Here is an 18,434-nt window from a genome sequence, read left to right as displayed (position 1 = left end):
TCAGGAAGCAGAATTTGGCTTGTTTGTTGCACGTTATACAATCACACTTGTTGTGTTTCTTCTTGGATTCAAAGGCCCTGGATTGTATCATGCAGTGAAGCTACTTATTCCAATCAAGGATGAGCAGACCTTACTGCCTGGATCTTCGGTAAGAGTGATTGCTCGGTTGAGCGGCGGTTGTCAATTAATGTTATTCTTGATGCTCTCAGTCAGCTGCTTTTAAGGTGGCTTTAAGCAATTTCAACACTCTTTAGAAAGATTGGTACTACACTGTGTATCACGTAACAGCAATGTTATGGTACCATATAAAACACAGATTATTGCTGAATAAGATGTGGTCATTATTGGGAGTCGTAATAAGTTACCTTGGCCATGGGAAAGCCCAGCAAAAACACCCTATATTTTGGCTGTAGTTGCTTATATCTCAAAAACAAATGCGGTGACCCCTATTTTTTATTGCTGGAAAGTGATCACAAGGGCACAGGGAAATGTTCTGCATAGTTTAAAACATTCTGCACTGCAGCATCAGAGCCACCCTAATCCTAATGGCTCTGGATCTGCTGTACAGAATATTTTTTAAACTTTGCAGAAAGTTTCATCTTGGTGTTCTGATCACGTTCCAGCAATGAAAAAATGAGGGTCACAGGGTTTCTTTTGAGATAAGAGCAAGTAAAGCCAAAATATTTAACAACTATTCACCGAAGTGGAGGTGGCTAGTGGTGGATATTTGCTGAGCCGCGAAGCGGTGAGGGAAATATCCATCACTAGCCACCGACACTGAGGTGAATAGTTGTTTTAGTATATACTCAAACAGTGAGATAATATAGCACAAAAAGATGATTTTAACTCATTTATTCCTGCAAAGATTACAACATTTTCGGGCCCAAATTCTGTGTGAATTGCTCGGAGGTGAGTAGCAAAGGATATCCGGAGTTTGAGTAGCCAATCAGCGCGCACATTCAAAGCTATCTACTGTTTTAGTATATTCTAATGGGTGTTATTACGGGGCTTTCCCATTGCCACAGTGACTTATTACGTCATAACAATTACTCATCTTGTTCAGCAATATTTGATGTTTCTTATGGTATCATAACTTTGCAAATACGTGATACAGCGTTGTAGTGCCAAACCTTCAAATGAGAACGTTACTTGAAAGCCTTGAAACTGGCGTGAGCCACCTTAAACCTCAGGAGTTTCCATAAAATTTGAATTTGGTGGGTGGTTTGAGTAGAGTTAAACCAACTGTTTTCATTGTCAAAATGAATTTTAATGTTAGGTTTGGAAGAATCAGTCTTTAACTACTTTAACTGAGGGAAAAATGTAGCTGACTGCTCTGGGTAAAGTAGCCAATGCTTTTCGGCAGGCTGTCTGTACCGATTGAAACCATTACACCTTTTGTTTTGGTGACGTGTACATGTACATATTAATTTTGTTATTAAATGAAAGTTAGAAAGATCACTGCTATTGAAAGTAAGCCCCAAAGTATTCAGGCTTCGTCAGGATCGGGCTTTGGGCTTCACATGCCACGTCATGCATTGAACGTGCGTGTTAAGTACTAAAATGAACAATGATAGGGCAGATGGCGATTGTTATTGCTTTGCTTGGATTTAACGATCTTGGATGTTTGGTGACCCCTACATTTCTTTTCAGAATCAGATTTTATTCACAATTATCTCCACATCGTCCAAAAATGAACAAAAAATCAATGTGGGAAGTTAAAAAAATGTCAAGATTTCTGTCCGGGGGACATGGAATCCTACCATCTTGCGGCTTCAAGGCACATGAAACTATGGTCGCTAAATGCCAACTTGTTCTTTAAGGAACCTCAACAGTTAACTAAATTCACTTGATAGGTCCACTTATTAAAAATAAACAAAGTTTGGTAGAGAACATTTCACTTCAAAGATGTAATTGCAATTTTTTTGGGCTAACAGACACTGTGGCCTTATTCGCTAAAGAAGCCATATTTTTTCAGATTTTTGTTGTTCATATGGGCATGTTCTCTCCAAAACGAAGGTGGTGACCCCCCATTTTTTTACATTTCTGAAATCAATAACTCGTCATCTTTCAATGGTAAAATTTGCAGAAAAAAAATCAATGTTAGAAAAATTTTGTGCAAACGTCCTTAATGTACTTAAAGGAGACTCAAAATAGTTTCTCCTTTTTTCAAACCAATTAAAATGTTCTGTTTTTAGATACAGTTAGGGTAATCATATCAAGACAAAATTTGTCCAGGGTATTAAGTACCCATCATATATTTCTCACATTAAATTTTCCTCCAAAATAGCATTACCATGGCAACAATATAAAACATTTCTTTGAGCCTTGAAATCAAGATATATTGTCTTTTTTGAAAGGAAAGGGGATGGGGAAATATTCCCATTCAGCATTGCCAGGTATAATGTTAGAAATAATCTCTAAAATATTTAAAATTGAACAAAATCTGTAGGTCAGTTTGTCAGAAAAATAAGTTTTTTTGAAACATGTCACTAATTTCTTTTTTCACCAACAGAATCTTTTAAAATTTGACAGACAAACATTTTAAATTAATCGAAGCTAACGTGCAAAAAATGAAAAAAATTCATTGTCCGGAAGCAGAGATATAAGTGAGTAAAGTTGCAAAATCAGGAAAAATGAGAGGGTTACAAGATCGGCATTTACGCATGCGTCACCCGCTCATTTGAGTGCACCCACGAGTGAAGCTACAGGCCAACACAAACGGATTTAAGTGACCATTAAACCGTGTGTGCACAATTTTCATAGTTTTCGGGAATAGGAGATGTCTATTTTATATGCCATATGTATAGGAATTAGAAGAAAGGTGAGTGAAATTAGCGGTATTTGTTTATTTCTGGTGACCCACTTTGAATTGTGAACTGACACGAGCAGCTTTTAGAATTGCGTGTGTGGCTTACACGTGTGCACTCAGCTGAAAACCCTTTCAAGCCTCCTTAAGTCAATTGTAATTCCCCATCCCCCCGTCCCCCCCTGGCTACCATATCCTTCATAATTTTTCTCAAGGCCCCAGTGTTTTTTGCTGATTTTAAAAATCAAAGTTAACAATCTTCAAGTGATATCTGTAAATAGCAAAAGTATAGCAAGAATATGCTCTTTTCGAGTCTTTAAGAGCAATGCCACAAGTTGTAGGATTATGGAGTTCCCAAATTTGCATCCTGGGAGCCATATGCATGAAGTTCAAAGGGAATTATGCAGTTCAGCTTAATAATGTCACTGGTTTCTTTTTGGAAGTTTCCCCAAAATTGCGGACATAAATCAAATGAAATACAACACGGTGAAAAAGATTCGAAAGCTGTTTTGCCAGACAGGTAACATTAGGGTTAGGGTTATGGTTTCCAGAGTTTTTACCTGAAAAGAAACCAGTGAAAAAGCCGCCTCCATGTTCCACAATATCATGAATTATTTTTTGCCTCAAATCATCATCTGTGGCTTTTCCTGGTTGATATACAAGTACATGTCTCACCTTACTTATCTGGGCTATTTCAATCTGCGTGGTGCGTCTAAGAAAGTTGTTGCATTTATCAAAGAAAGTGGGAGTGGTTGCAGCACAAAAAATTGAGCCCATTCCGTGGTTCGTAATTTCCATAGTATTGGCAAAAGGAACTGAATAACAGCAGATCAAAACAAAAAGCCATAACCCCTACCATGTGCATCGAAACACTGTTTCATTAATAAGGTTTGCTGCTTTGCAGACCCAGCCTAACAAATGGTGTTCCTTCAGATGACCTGTTTGTGCCAATCTAAGGTGCAGTTATGTACTGAATTTGAGTACACTTGACCTTTTCTGTCCTTTACGTCATTGTTTTCTTTGCGATACAGACTACCATATGTATCAAAGCTTGGGTTGGTTTTTCCAGTCTAAAATAAATTGTGTTCATTCACTACTTGCACAAATCCCATAATTTTGGGGGGTTATTTGCACTAAAACAATGGAATAAGGGATAATTATCCAATTTACTGAAGGATAATACAGCCCCAAGAATAGTAATATTAACTCCCAAGATGTATTGCATTATGAGGTTGTGCAAGTAGTGAATGTTCTTGTTTTACAGTCTAGTGTATATCGCCCAAGTGGCACAAGTCTGTTAATTAAAAGTGGAGTTCTTAATTTGACTGAAGGGAGTTAATTTTTGCAGCATTTTATTTTGCAGGTTTTTTATTCTGTGGCACTACTTTTTGTTGAATGGGGTCAATCTGGAAAAATTAGAAAAATTTTCATGCTACATGGTACTTTCCACACATGGCGAGCAAGCTTCAGCTTGCCTTATAAAAAGAGACCATTAATTTAAAACAGTTCAAATTCATCAATCCAAATGATCCAGCTGAAGGACCAGCTTTATAATTAAAAACAAAAAATTAATAGACATTAGATTCTCTGAGGTTCTCAGTGTATCTGTTATCCTATAGGCAATTAACCGTCGTGGGCAATCAGCCTTCAAAGATCTTTGGCGCAAACTGAAGATGTTGTGGCCTTTCTTATGGCCATCAAACAGGTAAATGATGTTTGAATTCCATGAACATCATGAAATTATAATTATTTTACATGATCCAGTTACTCAACACAGTTCCCCCCTAACTGCTTTCTTCTTCACCACTTATGTGTCCTCTATCTAAAAAGTTAATTTGATGAACTTATGCAGTGGTGGATCCAAGGGAGGGGCCCGGGGGGGGGCTCCCCCCTTATTTTTGGACCAAAGCCACCAAAACACCATAAAACACCAAAACTGTGAAAAGGCAAAAACAAAATGTTTGAGAGCGGATCCCCACCTTCTGGAAAGCAAAGGAGACCTGTTTGCCAATGGCAAACGAAAATTAATGGCCAAAGTTTCTTCAAAACAGCTATTTTAGCTCACAGAAACCATTCTCAAGTGTTTTTAGTTACGTGTAGCCAAGATTAAAATGAATGCCTGACGTTTTCAAAATCTCCTCTTGAATCTTAGATTGAACTCCATAATAACTGAGTGTGGCTCATTTTTCTTTTAAAATTTATTCACTGCGGTGATCCAGAAGCAATGATATTTAAGAATGAAGCAGTCACTGAAAATTGATTTTAATTAGTAATTTTATGGTTGAAATAACAGGGATAATTCCCATGATACTACCTCTTCAAAAGCCCTGTAACTTTGCTTAATTTGTGTTTCTGAATGGAGAGTCAAGAAACTTCATGGTCACAATTAGAGCTTTCAGATCATATATCTGAAGTTTTTATTTTTTTTGAGGTTTAATTTCCTTGTTTTTTGCCAGAGTCCTTCAGATTAAAGTCTTGGTGTGTTTCTGCCTCCTGGGTGCTGGTCGAGCAGTCAATGTTTTGGTTCCATACTTTTATAAAATAATAGGTACAGTCAGTAAAATTCCATTTTCTATGCTTGGTGTTTTGATGCAAATGTTGTGCTGCATTCTCAACCAATTAGTGGCAAGCAGCACCAGAATTATAGTTTTGTGAGTCGCTGGCAAGTCTTGTTCTGGAAGTTTTCTCATTGTCACTATCATTATCACCATCAGTATCATAATATTATTAATAGGGTCAGCTTTTTTACCTCTCCTTGGTAAATTTATTACAAAATTTATGAACCCATTTGACTCTACCAACTTACCCACTTACGTCACACAAGTCTGTTTCAACACTAAACGGGTCACCTACTTTTCTGTTGTGATAAGTGAGCTGTCATTGAATGCTATAATTTTGCAGTTTATCAGCACTCAATGAATATTATTTACTGAAAAAAAAACTAAATTATAATAACTTGAGTGTTGCTGTCTTTGTAGTGAACCGGTTGTCTCCTGGCAAGACAGTTACAGATCCTTGGCATCTGATCCTCATTTATGTCGCTCTGAGGTTTTTACAGGGTGGTGGAACAGGAGGGATTGGGCTAATAAACAACATCAAGTCATTCCTGTGGATAAAGATTCAACAGTTTACCAGCAGGACCCTACAAGTGCGACTCTTTGCACATCTTCACAGGTTGAATACATGTAGATACATGTACATGTAAAAAGAATAAATGATCATCATCATTATAAGTGAGTGAGTGAGTGAGTGACAATTACTGAATGCTGATTGGCTGAGATGAAGGCCACTTTTCTTGATCTTAATTTTTAGGGCTGGGTGTGTAGGGATGTGTATAAGTAACAACCTTCTAAAAGCTGGGAGAAGGAACAAGGCAGACTTAATGTGCCAAAAAGGCTCAAACTCAGCTCAAAACAATGAATTCAAGTCAGCCATAGTTTTGGAACTGGATAATGAAATTATTTACTTTTTCAGTTTAGAACATGTATGAACTCTTTCTTTTTTAATCTTCCTCTAACAGTTTGTCGCTCAGTTGGCATTTAAATCGCAAAACTGGTGAAGTAATCAGGATGGTTGACAGAGGAGCTAACAGCATTTACAACCTGTTGAAGTAAGATTTTTGTATCTGTTCACCAACATTAATTTTGTCGTTGGTCGGTGTCGGTGTATTTTGGCATGTGCATGAAATAGTGGTTTGGCATAGGAGCTGCTAATTCGAGAAAATTAATGTTTGTCATGTTTAATTTTTTTTATGCAGCTTAGCCTTATTCAGCGTTCAGCATTATTACATGACTTGTAAAGTTCATTAATAATTATTCATAAGGGTGACAGGTAACAGAAACGCAATATTCAGGTCACATGTAAAGGTGTGTAACTCCCGATAAAGTTTAACTGTCTGAAAGCACAGACTGGGAGGGGTTGAATAGGTAGCAGGGAAAAGCTGGGGTTGATGAATTTTTTAATTAATTGAATTATCAATAGAATTAACTTTTATAAACTTTAAGATCTCTAACTCCTCTGATTAGTATGCTTACATGTAACATGAGTCCTGTAAATTCGTACAAAGGTTATCACTCAATCACAAGTTTGACATTCCAATGACAACTATTATGTAACAATATTTATTTACTTGCTTCTTGTCATCTTTGTTGAGAATGTTTAATGCATCCTCTCCTCTCCTCTCACACAAATGACAGCTTATTGCACAAATTAACAAATAAAGCGAAATTGGGGCGGGTATCGTTCTCCATACTTCTTGGTCAGTCCCAAATGAACTTGCTCAACCAAATGTTTAGCGTATTTGGTGACATGTGCTCTTAGACTCGAAAAACAGTCAGATCTTGAACATTAGATTCGCATTTGAGACCACTCCAACAAGTTCAGACATTGCACATTTCTTTTGCCATCTCTGCTGCCATTCCTCGAAGACTTTTCTACCCCATTCCATTTAATGTTGTCTTGTGTTGTGGCTTAAATGTATGACAGTAGACTGGTCTCTTCTTCTTTAATTTATACTCTGGATAGCGAAACTACAAAAGCTCTATGAAAATGAATATTGCTATTTAAATTCAATGCTAAATATTTCCAAACTCCTATGGGACAACTCCACGACCTTGTGATTAACATGACAAACAATCTATTGTTTCATTTCACAAGTAAGATAAAATATCGCGTCCGACCTTCATGGGCTTAAAAATGGCGAGCCGCAAATACCCAATCCGGCGTAGAGATTATCTATTACACAACAATCTCCGGAACGTGTAGTAGTTAAATATTGTTAATTAGTGCTATTCTTTCCAGATATGGCGGTAATCCTTGAAAATTGCTTCAAAATGTTTGCAATCTTTTATTGCAGTCCAAAATCATGTTTCAAGAATGTTTTTAAGCAAACAAAAGTGAATTAAACCACAGCAAAACATACATCCTCAACTAGCATTAACCAGCTTACAAACTTGAACTTGAATTTATTTAACCTTCATGTATTATCTTGACTGATTCTTTTGTCTTATTTTTCACCTTAATAGCTATCTTTTATTCAACATTGTTCCCACCTTTGCCGACATTGGAGTAGCAATAGTGTACTTTATCATTGCTTTCAATGGCTGGTTTGGATTGATCATCTTCTTGTCCATGGCTCTTTACGTTGGTAAGATATGGTGGCAAGGCAAATGGCAATGGATCAACAATAGGGTAGCAGTAATTAAAAGAAAAATAAAGTTGTTACCTTTGAGTTCGTAACTTCATCAATGTCAGAAAGATTTGCAACTTGTCCCATTGTCAGAGTCAACCAATTTCTCATGGTTCTTAACCCACTGACTTGTGAACCACCCTCCCCCCCCCTCCCCCCACACCTATGTCCAGAAATGTACCTTATTTAATATTAGATGCTCACCCAATTTTGACATCCAACTCAAAGTGTCCCTATAATTCAAAGTACGTGCTTCCTATTTTTCCAACAATAAGGTAAGGGTAAAAGGTTAGCGTTGTCTTTAAGGACGGTGCCTACTATAATTGTTATTGTGCATACATTGTTTGCATTTTAAAGCTTTTTACAAATATGGTTGATTAATCATCTTCAAAAAATGCGTGGTTACCTCAATTTTCTTTTTGGATTTCAATAACACTTGTTTAGATCAGCTTTTCCCGCATATTCAGTAAACCGCTCAAAAAAATACCTTTGAATTAGTAGGCACCGTCCTTAACTTAGGGTACCTGTAAATGCTAGTCTCCCTCCTAGGGGTCAGTGGGTTTTGAGTGGATGTATAGGTTAAATTTTCCACAAATTAATGGTGCATAGAGTAGTGTCCTTTGAAATGGTTGTAAGTTGCTCAGCAACTCCTGGCCAGGAATTTATTGGTCCACTTGGCTCTCTCACAGGACATACAAAACAAAGAACTCATAAACCAAACACAATGAAGTTTTCAACTACATTTTAATTAGCCAAGACAGTTTGTACATGTAACAATCATTATACTCAAGACGACATCATGCTAATTCTGAATAAAATAATTATTTAGGTGGAACTTAGCTTTATTTTTTTGTATAAGTTGAGGGCAATTTTTGGAGCTTATTTTGAGGTCATAAAAGGTTGACTTTTTAATGTGTTTAAAATACAGTGTACTTTTAATATTACATAAAAACATTCAAAATGCCCTGCTGTTGAATGCTGATGACCGAGGTCCTGAGAAAAATCTTAATGAACCCTGAGGCTCTGCCAGGGTAAATTTTGACAAGCGACATGGCCGAAAAAGTAGCGACATTATCGCAACAAACAACATCCTTTCTTTAAACGTCCGACAGCAATGGTCACAGCAACATGAAACAATGACAAAGCTCCAACACAAGACTTTTCAAAATTCAGATCAGCGGCACGGGACCCCCCGGGCAGGGCCTCAACCCTGTATATACATCTGTAGGCTTGAGGGAGGGGTGTGAAAACTCTGTGTCATCCTCACTCTCAAACGCATTTTGACTGTTTGTCACTTTTGTTTTTGGGACAGGCTCCACTATTCTGATTACTGAATGGCGAACAAAGTTTCGACGAGAAATGAATGAAAAGGATAATGCTGCTAAGGCCAAAGCTGTTGACTCTCTCTTGAACTTTGAGACTGTAAGATGAATGTGTAATTAAGTAAAAGTAAAATTAGCACCAGAGCTTAGAGGCCTTTGTGACTGTTGGAATTTCTTATCTTGTTGTAAAGCAGTGGCAATGCCCAATCAACATCCAATGGGGTAATTTTTACTATCGACAGTTTCAAAAGGCTAATGAACGCTAGTCCTGGTCTTGAATTAGCCTGAATGACACAGGGTACACCTCGTGCTACCTTTGTTTCAATTATAGATTGGCTCCACTGAGCTAGTGATGTACAAAATTATTTAAGGTTTTCAATTTATTGAGTGTTGTAAAACACCAAAGTAACTACTTCAACCGATCACAACTGGTGCAAACAGAGCAACGAACCAATCCAAATTTGTAGCAATTCCATACATGTAACTTGCTCAAAGCACTGGGAAAATTGTGCAGTGTGCAAGTCATGATTGGTTTTGGTTTTCCTTCTTATTGGTTGATAAGCTGGTGCGAGATTTTTAAACTGATCACTAAATGTAGCAATTGCAATCACGTAATCTAATACATTTGACAATCATTTGAAACTTTGAGTGCAAAGTTATATTGATAAATTAAATCAAGGGTACGTACATTAATTTCACAAAACACCAAGAATGTTTGTCAAATAGCCAGGTTGAACCTGAGGGCACCTTTTGAACATGTCTCAAATATTTCTGAAACGGAGAAGGACTTCATTCTCTTGTTTCTTCGGCAAAACGTTTGTCTGTCAAATACATTGACAGTATTTATTTTCATGAAATAATTATGTGATAGTCTTTTCTTGCAAAATCCTGATTGTGATGGATTCTTACCCAGAAAGCTCGTTGCAAATGAGAGAGCAACTTAGTACACAGTTGCAGTTCGCAAGCCTGAGAAAAATCTAAGCTGGAACAGGATTCTATCCCATGAAGGTGTTATTGCACTCTATCATCTGCAGTGGTTTCAATAAGTACCTACTGCCAAAAACGAAAAAATTGGTTACTTCGCTCAGTGAATTCAGCCCCATTTTCCCTAAATTGAAAAACATTAAAGACAGATTCTTCCAAAGCTAACTTAAAATTAAAGCTAATTTTGACAATGAATCGCAACATGAAGTTGTCTAAATGTGATCATCAACTTTTGAAATGTGTTGTTTGGGAGCAAACTTTTGAAAATGGCATGTCCCTAAACCCCTAGAGAAAGAGGTTTTCAGGCCCCTTGTCCATACACTTGACTCAAACCGACTAACATCAAATTTTACTGAAACTTTGCTTCTGCATTGTAAAGCCACTTGGAAGCTGTACATTTTATTTAATGTTCTGGGTTTGCAGTAATTGGCTCGTGCTGTTGCGGGTTCCTTGTCACATTATTCTTCTTGTTACTTATTTAGTTGTTTATTTTTAGTATTATATTGTAATGTACATGTATTCTCTCTTGGTGAAGCTAATAAAATAAAGAGCAAAATAAAGATAAAATATAGAGTGCTTGCATATTTGTGGTATCTTTCAGGTAAAATACTACAGTGGAGAGGACTTTGAAGTGGAAAGACTGGATCAAGCCATCAAAGACTACCAGGTAGAACCTTGAAATTTGCATTATTTTAAGGCTCTCATAGAGAGAGAAAAAAAAGAACATTTGCAGTGTACCATTTAAGGAAAAAAATTTTTAATTCCTTGTTGAATAGCAAGATTTTGCCACATTTTTAAAGTCAATTTTCTATTAGGATTGATGCAACCACATTCAATAGCCTTTGTGTTTGGAAAAAGCCCACCGAGGAGAAATGTTGATTCGTGTGAGAAGCTAAATGGAAATAAAATATTTTTGCAAAGTAGTCAATTGATAACCTTTCTAAACGTACAATGTTATAGATGTTATTGCACGCAAGATTGATTGTCATGAGCAATTAATGAGGGAAGGGTGAAAACAGTTGGTCGATACCAGATGATAAATCCCAGACCACTGATTGGTGGGAAGTGAGGCCTTCAACCCTGTTTTCATGTTGCGTTAATGTTTGTCAAAGATGCTACAGGGGTGGATCTAGGGGGAGGGTGCAGGGGGTGCAAACCTCCCCCCCCCCCCCCCCCCCCTGGTATTGTGCAAAAAACAAATGTCACCAGTCAGCTACGCCATCCCTTAGTGGTGCACCTCCTCCTAAGAAAAATGCTGGATCCGTCCCTGGGCTATGTGATCATTTTTTGCTTGTTTGTTACCTAGAGATGTGAGTGGGATACCAATGCATCCCTTGTAGTCTTGAGTGCAGCGCAAAATGTAGTCATCCACATTGGCCTGCTGACAGGGACTCTGTACTGTGGCTATCTTGTAGTGGATGGAAAGCTAGGGGTAGGCAGTATTTTCAGCACATACAATACATATTTAAGATCTTAATTATTGAGAATGCAGTATCATAGGAAGGCCCTGCACTTGTCCAGTACATTATTTGTTTATTTCCTTAAGCACAATGTTGTCAAAATAATGTGATCTTATGGGCGGTTTTTTGATTGTTAAAATGACATTGTCAAGTAAATTATGTGAAATTTGTGATATAGCAATAACAGGACTCTTCTTCACTGCCAGTTGTTTTCTTAGGCAAAGGTAATTATTGTGTTTTGTATATGTAATCGTATGGGACCGGTGGATATTAAGGATTGCTTTCACACGTATTTTCAAAGTTTTCACGAAATTACCCAAGTTACAAAGCAACAAGGGCAACTTGAAAAAACTTTCAATCTACAACTTTATCGTTAATTGTATGAGGGCACGTTGCACTTACATGTTTATCACATGAAGGGCAAAATTATTTAAGGACGTTTGTTCAATGCCGTGACAAATAAAGATCAACTTAACTGACCAATAGGTTCAATGAATTGTTTGATCTTAAAATAAAAGCAAACACGTTATCATCCGGTTAAAGTTCTATTCAATAAATCATTGCTGTCAACAGAAACAGTGCTTAAAGTGTATTTTCTATGACGTTTGTGTCCAGACAAAAGCGGTTTAATCAGAGTCAGAATCTGGAAGAAAGATTCTCTTGTAACCTTGCTTGCTAGCTCTTGCTCTGGCTAAGCAACTGTTGACCAATCAGGATCACAAGTGCCCTCAAGATAAAAAATTGCCCTCCATCTCAGCCAATCAGCATTCAGTAATGTGATATCTTTTAATGCTAGTTAAACGGCCGTAATTGTGCAATTGCTGTGGTTAGTGTCGTCTTCATCAGACATAGTATTGTCATTGCCGTCATCAATCACCATCATGATGTTTGATGACTGTTTCACTTACACTTCTTGCAGGTGGGTGATTTTGTCCTGTTTGTCACCTACACCCTTCAACTGTACGTCCCACTAAACTGGTTTGGCACCTACTATAGGTCAGTGCAATCAAATTCTTCATGTATTGGATGATATTCTGAGAGAAATTAAACTTCTGTGGATCATGTCTCAAGAGAGCATGGGTGATGCAGGGTTGAGAGCTAGTGTATACATGTACCTTTGACCCAAGAGTTGTCCCTGACCTAAAACAAGCTGAGGGTTGTCCAATACAGCCACATGATGACTAATGATAATAAGGAAATCCACATTACTTGGTGCAGGCGTAACAAAGCGACCCTCTAACCATGACCTCAACCAGAACCCTAAACAAAGACATTTATGTCCTGGATTGATCCTAAATTACGTGCACAATCAATTTTGACATCCAACACGTAGAGTCACTTTAAGTCTAAGCATTTGCTACGTATTTCCAATAATAAGGTAAGGGTAATGGTTGGCGTTATTTTTAGCTTAGGGTAAATGCGGCCGTTTATCTTAATGTTTACTTCAGGAGCGGCGGTTGCAGGACACTTTGTGATCTTCATTGTCTGTATTCCGAGACACGAGTGATGTTGAAGTTGGGCGAAGTCGAGAGAAGAACAAGAGGACATTTCGTGATGTAGCCTCCTATGCAGACACTCTTAGGGCTTCGTCACGTGTTTATCGCAGACACTCGTGGGGGAGGAACGCGTAACGAAGCGCCAAGAGTATCTGCGTGGGAGGCTATTCGGGACGCCAATTTTTTTTTTCTTTTCTCCCTTCAATTCCACGAACGAGCCGTCGTTAAATTACCACAAGCATCTTCCTTGCCCTCGGCAGTATTTCTACCATTTTGGTGAATTAGGTAAATCAGTGTGCATCTAATTAGGGTCAATCACCAAGAGCAGTGCATGAAAGTTCTTGTGTATTGCACATGTATGGACAAACTCAGGATCCACTTTTTACTTCACTGTCATTTTTTACTTGAAAAATGTGGTCAACATTGATTTTAACATTTCGCTATTTTCTTTAGATGTAACAAAATTCTGACCATTGCTTCCATCTTTTCAGGATGATTCAGCAGGCTTTCATTGACATGGAAAACATGTTTGATTTATTTCAGCAGAAACGACAGGTAGTGGTTATTTGGATAATAGAGCGGTTTTCAATTGAGTGTCGAAAGTAATTAGATAATTACTTTGGTTTATGATTACTTCACTCAATGATTGGTTCAAATTTCTCGCGCTGAGTTTTCCAACCAATCAGAAGTGAAACCAAAACCAATCGTGGCTCGCGCGTGCACATTTTCCCGCGCTTTGTGTCGGCTACATGTAATTACTTAGAGTTTTGATTGGTTTAATGGATTGTCTCTTTCCTTTTTGATTGGCCAAAGTAATTACTTTGGTTTTGGTTTTACGACACTCAATCGAAACTCGCTCTAAATGAACGGGTGCAACTAGCCTATGGAGCATCATCAACCTCGTTCCTAGGGTCTCTCTTCTCTGCCTTCATTGTGGTTCATTGACAATGGAGGCCAAGAAGAGAGACCCTGGGAACGAAGTTGGAGCGTCATTAGTGACATAAATCTTTTTTAGGAAATTTTTAGGAAATTGAAATAGTTATGGTACTTAAATGTTGTCCCCCATCAAGGAAGCCATTCTCTGTTTGAAGGAATGCAATCGCATTCTAGATATCGCTTATCAACTGAAATATTCAACATGTGTGCTATATCCGTAGCACTGAAGCCTTAATCGATGAAATGTTCAAGCTGTTCTATTGTTAATGAAAGCCGTAGTTGTCCTACATTTCCAGTGTGTTGTAAAGGGCATCGATAAGCGATATCTAGAATATGATTGCATTCCTTCAAACAGAATGCTTTTCCACAACAGGTCCAATTTATAGGTCACCATGGCTAAATTCAGCAGAGGAAATATCATATCACTCACTCCCTTGATAGTGATTTCTTTCTCTCTTGGCGCTATACCTTTCTCTGCTTCAAAAATTCAAGACTGGGGAGTCTGGCTGCCGTGATGGTTAAACAACGCTGCGCTCCCCATCTATGACAGGCTCAAACCCAGGCCTCGCCCATAAGGTTTGCGTGTGGACTGAGTTTCATCAAGCTTAATCTGACTTTGAAGGTTTTTCTTCCTCATAAAAAATCGACAGTGGTTCTGTACTCAGAAATTATCAATGGACTGCATAGCAGCTACCAGAAGTGAATTAGTTGCTTTCGGTCCATCTCATTCAGCTGGTCCTTATAATTCAGTCCCAGTCCCCGTCCGCGAGGAGCGCGATAAACGCCACCAACCACCACAGGCCAACCAATCTTTGGAAGAAGTATATGAATTTTACGTCGGTTAAAATACTCTTGCCCTACAGGCTCAGTTTCATCTCCTACATTTGACCATAAATTGGCTAGTTTCCAAGTTCTTTACTAACGGATTTCGTCCTCAATAACCATAGCTGCTGGTAACATTGATTATTTTTCAATGACACTCCGAAACTCTTCTTACTAATAGCTAGTGCTTTTTCAAACTTCTTGACGAAAGGTGACAGACGAACCCTATGCCCCAGATATCAGAGTAACCAATGGTCTCATAGAATTTCAACATGTCAACTTTTCATACATGCCTGAGTAAGTATGTAGTTGTTGTGGTTCATTTTATCCTCTACATTCCTTTTTCTAAAAAATATTTCTGTTTAAATTCTGATTGCTCGGAGTCGGTAACTTTTTGGATCGGGTTATCCTTCCAGAGCAGGATAATTTAACAAATCGAATGTGGTTCAGCGTTGTCTGTACTCTTGTCGACAACGATATTCGTTATCACAGTTGTTAAAAGGTTGTAGATACACGATGCGCAGCCGAATTTATTTCAAAGCATGACCACCAAGATCATGACACAAAGAACGAAGAAAGAGCAAGTGTTGTCTGTAAATTTGTCGTTAAAGCGAGCAGCGTTGTCTAGGCTCTTATCGACAACGGCAAATTAGCCACCATCATTGCGAGATTACAAGCAATAGGCCATTTCCGAGTTCAAGTCTGCCTCCTTTTCAAAGCGAGTCTAAGTGCGAAGTTTTTCTTATGCAAATTAGTTTTCATTCGTATGTAAAGTAGAACTAATTAACATCACAAAAACTTCGCACTTAGACTCGCTTTGAAGAGGGGGCAGATATGAACTCGGAAATGGCCTATTGTGGTAAAATGATGTTCTTGATCATTTGTCTCTTGGTTTAAGATCTTTCAAACCAGTTTGATTTTGATTTTGATTTTTCTTTGTGTAATATTCATTATCATAATCTGAAACAAAGGAAACATCAAAATATCAGCAGTGAAATTCCTTCTTTACTGTATTTCCTTCCTACTTAATTTTAAAGACACTACTTCCTTTACTCCGAACTAAACTAAATTGAACTTGTTTCAAAAAGTTTAATCCAAGGATAATTTTGACCTACAACATAATATTAGACCATAATTTTATTTGTATTCTCAGTATCGGACTGGAACTGGCTTGCAATGGAAGTTAATGCGGGGAAATCTTTTCAAATGCAAATATTTTTTAATATACCCCCCCGCATTAGCCTCCATTGCAAGCTAGTTCCAGTCCAACACTGAGAATACGAATACGGTCTATTAGAGGGGAACGGGCGTAGCTATAGCAGTGTGGGTGGCTTGTGGTGAGCATTTTTTATTTCTTTTTTTTTTACAGAAAGCAGATTCTTAAGGATGTATGTTTTACTGTATATCCTGGTCAGACGGTGGCACTTGTTGGCCCCTCTGGAAGTGGCAAGAGTACTATCATCCGCCTGCTCTATCGCTTCTATGATGTAGACTCTGGAAGCATCTTTATTGACGGTCAGAACATAGCAAAGGTTCGTCATTGATTAGTCCTGACCTCCAATCTGAAAGCAGACGTTTCGAGCGTTAACCCTTCGCAACACTTGCTCTAACGAGAGGCTAACGCTCGCGACGTCAGCTTTCGGATTTCTTTACGGTGGTCAATTCACCATATTAACTCAGTTGATAAACCCATTTCAAGCGTTATTCCTTCGTCAGAGCGAATTGGTCTTTTTGCTCTCACGAAGGGCGGTTGATAAGCCCATTTCCTCAACGACGCAGGACCGCAGTTTCTTTACAAACTAAACTCCTCAATCCAACAATCTACCGACTTGATTTCTAGAGAAAGGCTAAATACGGCAGTGGTTGACTCGGGCAAAATCCTAGTTCTCCAAATAGGAGAAAATTCAGAGAATGCTTTACCATTAAAACCTGTATGTCCGAAGGGAGACAAACATCAATTTTCCCTTCCCTTTATTTGTACAAAATGAACAGGAAAGATTTCAAGAATTTACAAACTCGTCCACGGAGACAAAACACTTTGATCCTTCAACAAATTCTCTAAACTACTTTTATAATGAAATGTACAGAGATCAGTAAGGAGAATTTCATTGTGGATATAGGGCTTAAAGGGTTTAAGGTCAGTGTTAACAGAAGACTCGTGGGAGAGTCTGGAGTCACGCTGGTCCGGTCTGCACTTATGTCCAGAAATGGAAGTCCAATTTTGACATCCATCACGAAGTTTCCCTTTAAGTCTAAGCCTTTCCTACCTATTTCCAACAATAAGGTAAGGTTATCGTTATTTTTAGCTTAGGGACACTTTGCGACGTCAATTGTCCGTACTCGGAGACACGAGTGATGTTGAAGTTCAGGAGAAGAGCGATGGGCCAATTCGTGACGCATATTCAAATCCGCGCGCATCTACTGAGGGGCATTTCTGGGCAAATGCGGCCTCATCGAGCATCTTTCAAAAACCTCAATTGCAGTCCATTTTAATCTTCAATTTTGACCATCACTTCGTTCGTTTTGTGTGGCTTACACGAAGTGTAAACCACTCAATGCCATGATTTGTCACGGTGAACGGAGTGGCTGTCACGTGGTTTACTATCGTCCAAGACAGGCCCCAGTCTACGCTCGGCTAAGTACGTAAACTTCTAAGCTTCAGAAAGCGGCCATTTTGTGGTTGTAACACAGCGCGTTGTCGAAGATCGTTTTTTATCTAGTTATTCGTTCTTCTTTGCTGCTTGGATTTTACACGCCGGCTTTCCTACAGTCGGCTTGTCTTCTAAGTTCGGATTACAGCGAGGAGTTGTGCTCTCACAGGGCAACATTTCAATTCACGGTCTGGACCTTTGGTACAAGTTGCGTCACATGAAAACTTACGAGTCATTATTGACTCTCGCAAGCCAACATTTAACGGCTTCAATCTGCTCAGCAGACCTGCTTGAGTATCTGAAAGTTTCTGAAAGTATTTGAAAGGCTCTGAAGTTACTTGAAAGCAAAAGAGACTCTCCTGTGCTTGTGTTGTCATTGCTCAATGTTGTTGTTGAATCGAATTGGACGAATCATCCACACACAGTTGACAAGAGTCTGCTAGCCCACGATTTCGTCAGAAGTAAGTAACATGGGAATCTCTGTTGAACAATACCGATCAAGAATCGGCTCTCATGACAATTTCCTTAAAACAAAAGATGCTTTGTCACGTTTCAATTATGATGCTTCACATGAATGTCTGTTATTTACCAACATTGAAACAAGTTGTTGGACAATACAAAATATGGAATGAAGTAGTGTTTTGATTTACCCAATTTGTGTACTACACCTGCTCACAATGTTTATTTTGGACCTTTTTGTACATTAGATTAGCACTTTGCGTGATGTCAAGTTCATCTATTCATTTCATGTTTCCACATAGCTTGAACT

General features: G+C 38.3%; 1 protein-coding gene across 1 annotated transcript in view; it reads left to right on the top strand.

The window, feature by feature from the left end:
• LOC138039008 (ATP-binding cassette sub-family B member 6-like) overlaps positions 1–18,434 on the top strand; it is a 32,888-nt gene that overhangs the window by 1,174 nt on the left and 13,280 nt on the right. The window contains exons 2-14 of the mRNA XM_068885146.1: positions 1–148; positions 4,426–4,511; positions 5,263–5,354; positions 5,785–5,980; positions 6,327–6,416; positions 7,831–7,952; positions 9,307–9,416; positions 10,902–10,967; positions 11,607–11,732; positions 12,680–12,756; positions 13,748–13,811; positions 15,226–15,311; positions 16,384–16,546. The exon at positions 1–148 is cut by the window's left edge and continues 705 nt beyond it. Of these exons, the coding sequence (XP_068741247.1) occupies positions 1–148; positions 4,426–4,511; positions 5,263–5,354; positions 5,785–5,980; positions 6,327–6,416; positions 7,831–7,952; positions 9,307–9,416; positions 10,902–10,967; positions 11,607–11,732; positions 12,680–12,756; positions 13,748–13,811; positions 15,226–15,311; positions 16,384–16,546 (1,426 nt within the window). The remainder of the gene's footprint in view (positions 149–4,425; positions 4,512–5,262; positions 5,355–5,784; positions 5,981–6,326; positions 6,417–7,830; positions 7,953–9,306; positions 9,417–10,901; positions 10,968–11,606; positions 11,733–12,679; positions 12,757–13,747; positions 13,812–15,225; positions 15,312–16,383; positions 16,547–18,434) is intronic.

The sequence above is a fragment of the Montipora capricornis genome, chromosome 1 (assembly GCF_036669925.1).
Source record: "Montipora capricornis isolate CH-2021 chromosome 1, ASM3666992v2, whole genome shotgun sequence".
Classification (NCBI taxonomy): Eukaryota; Metazoa; Cnidaria; class Anthozoa; order Scleractinia; family Acroporidae; genus Montipora; species Montipora capricornis.
The sequence above is the reverse complement of the archived record's forward strand: the minus strand, read 5'-3'. Positions and strand labels throughout refer to the sequence as shown.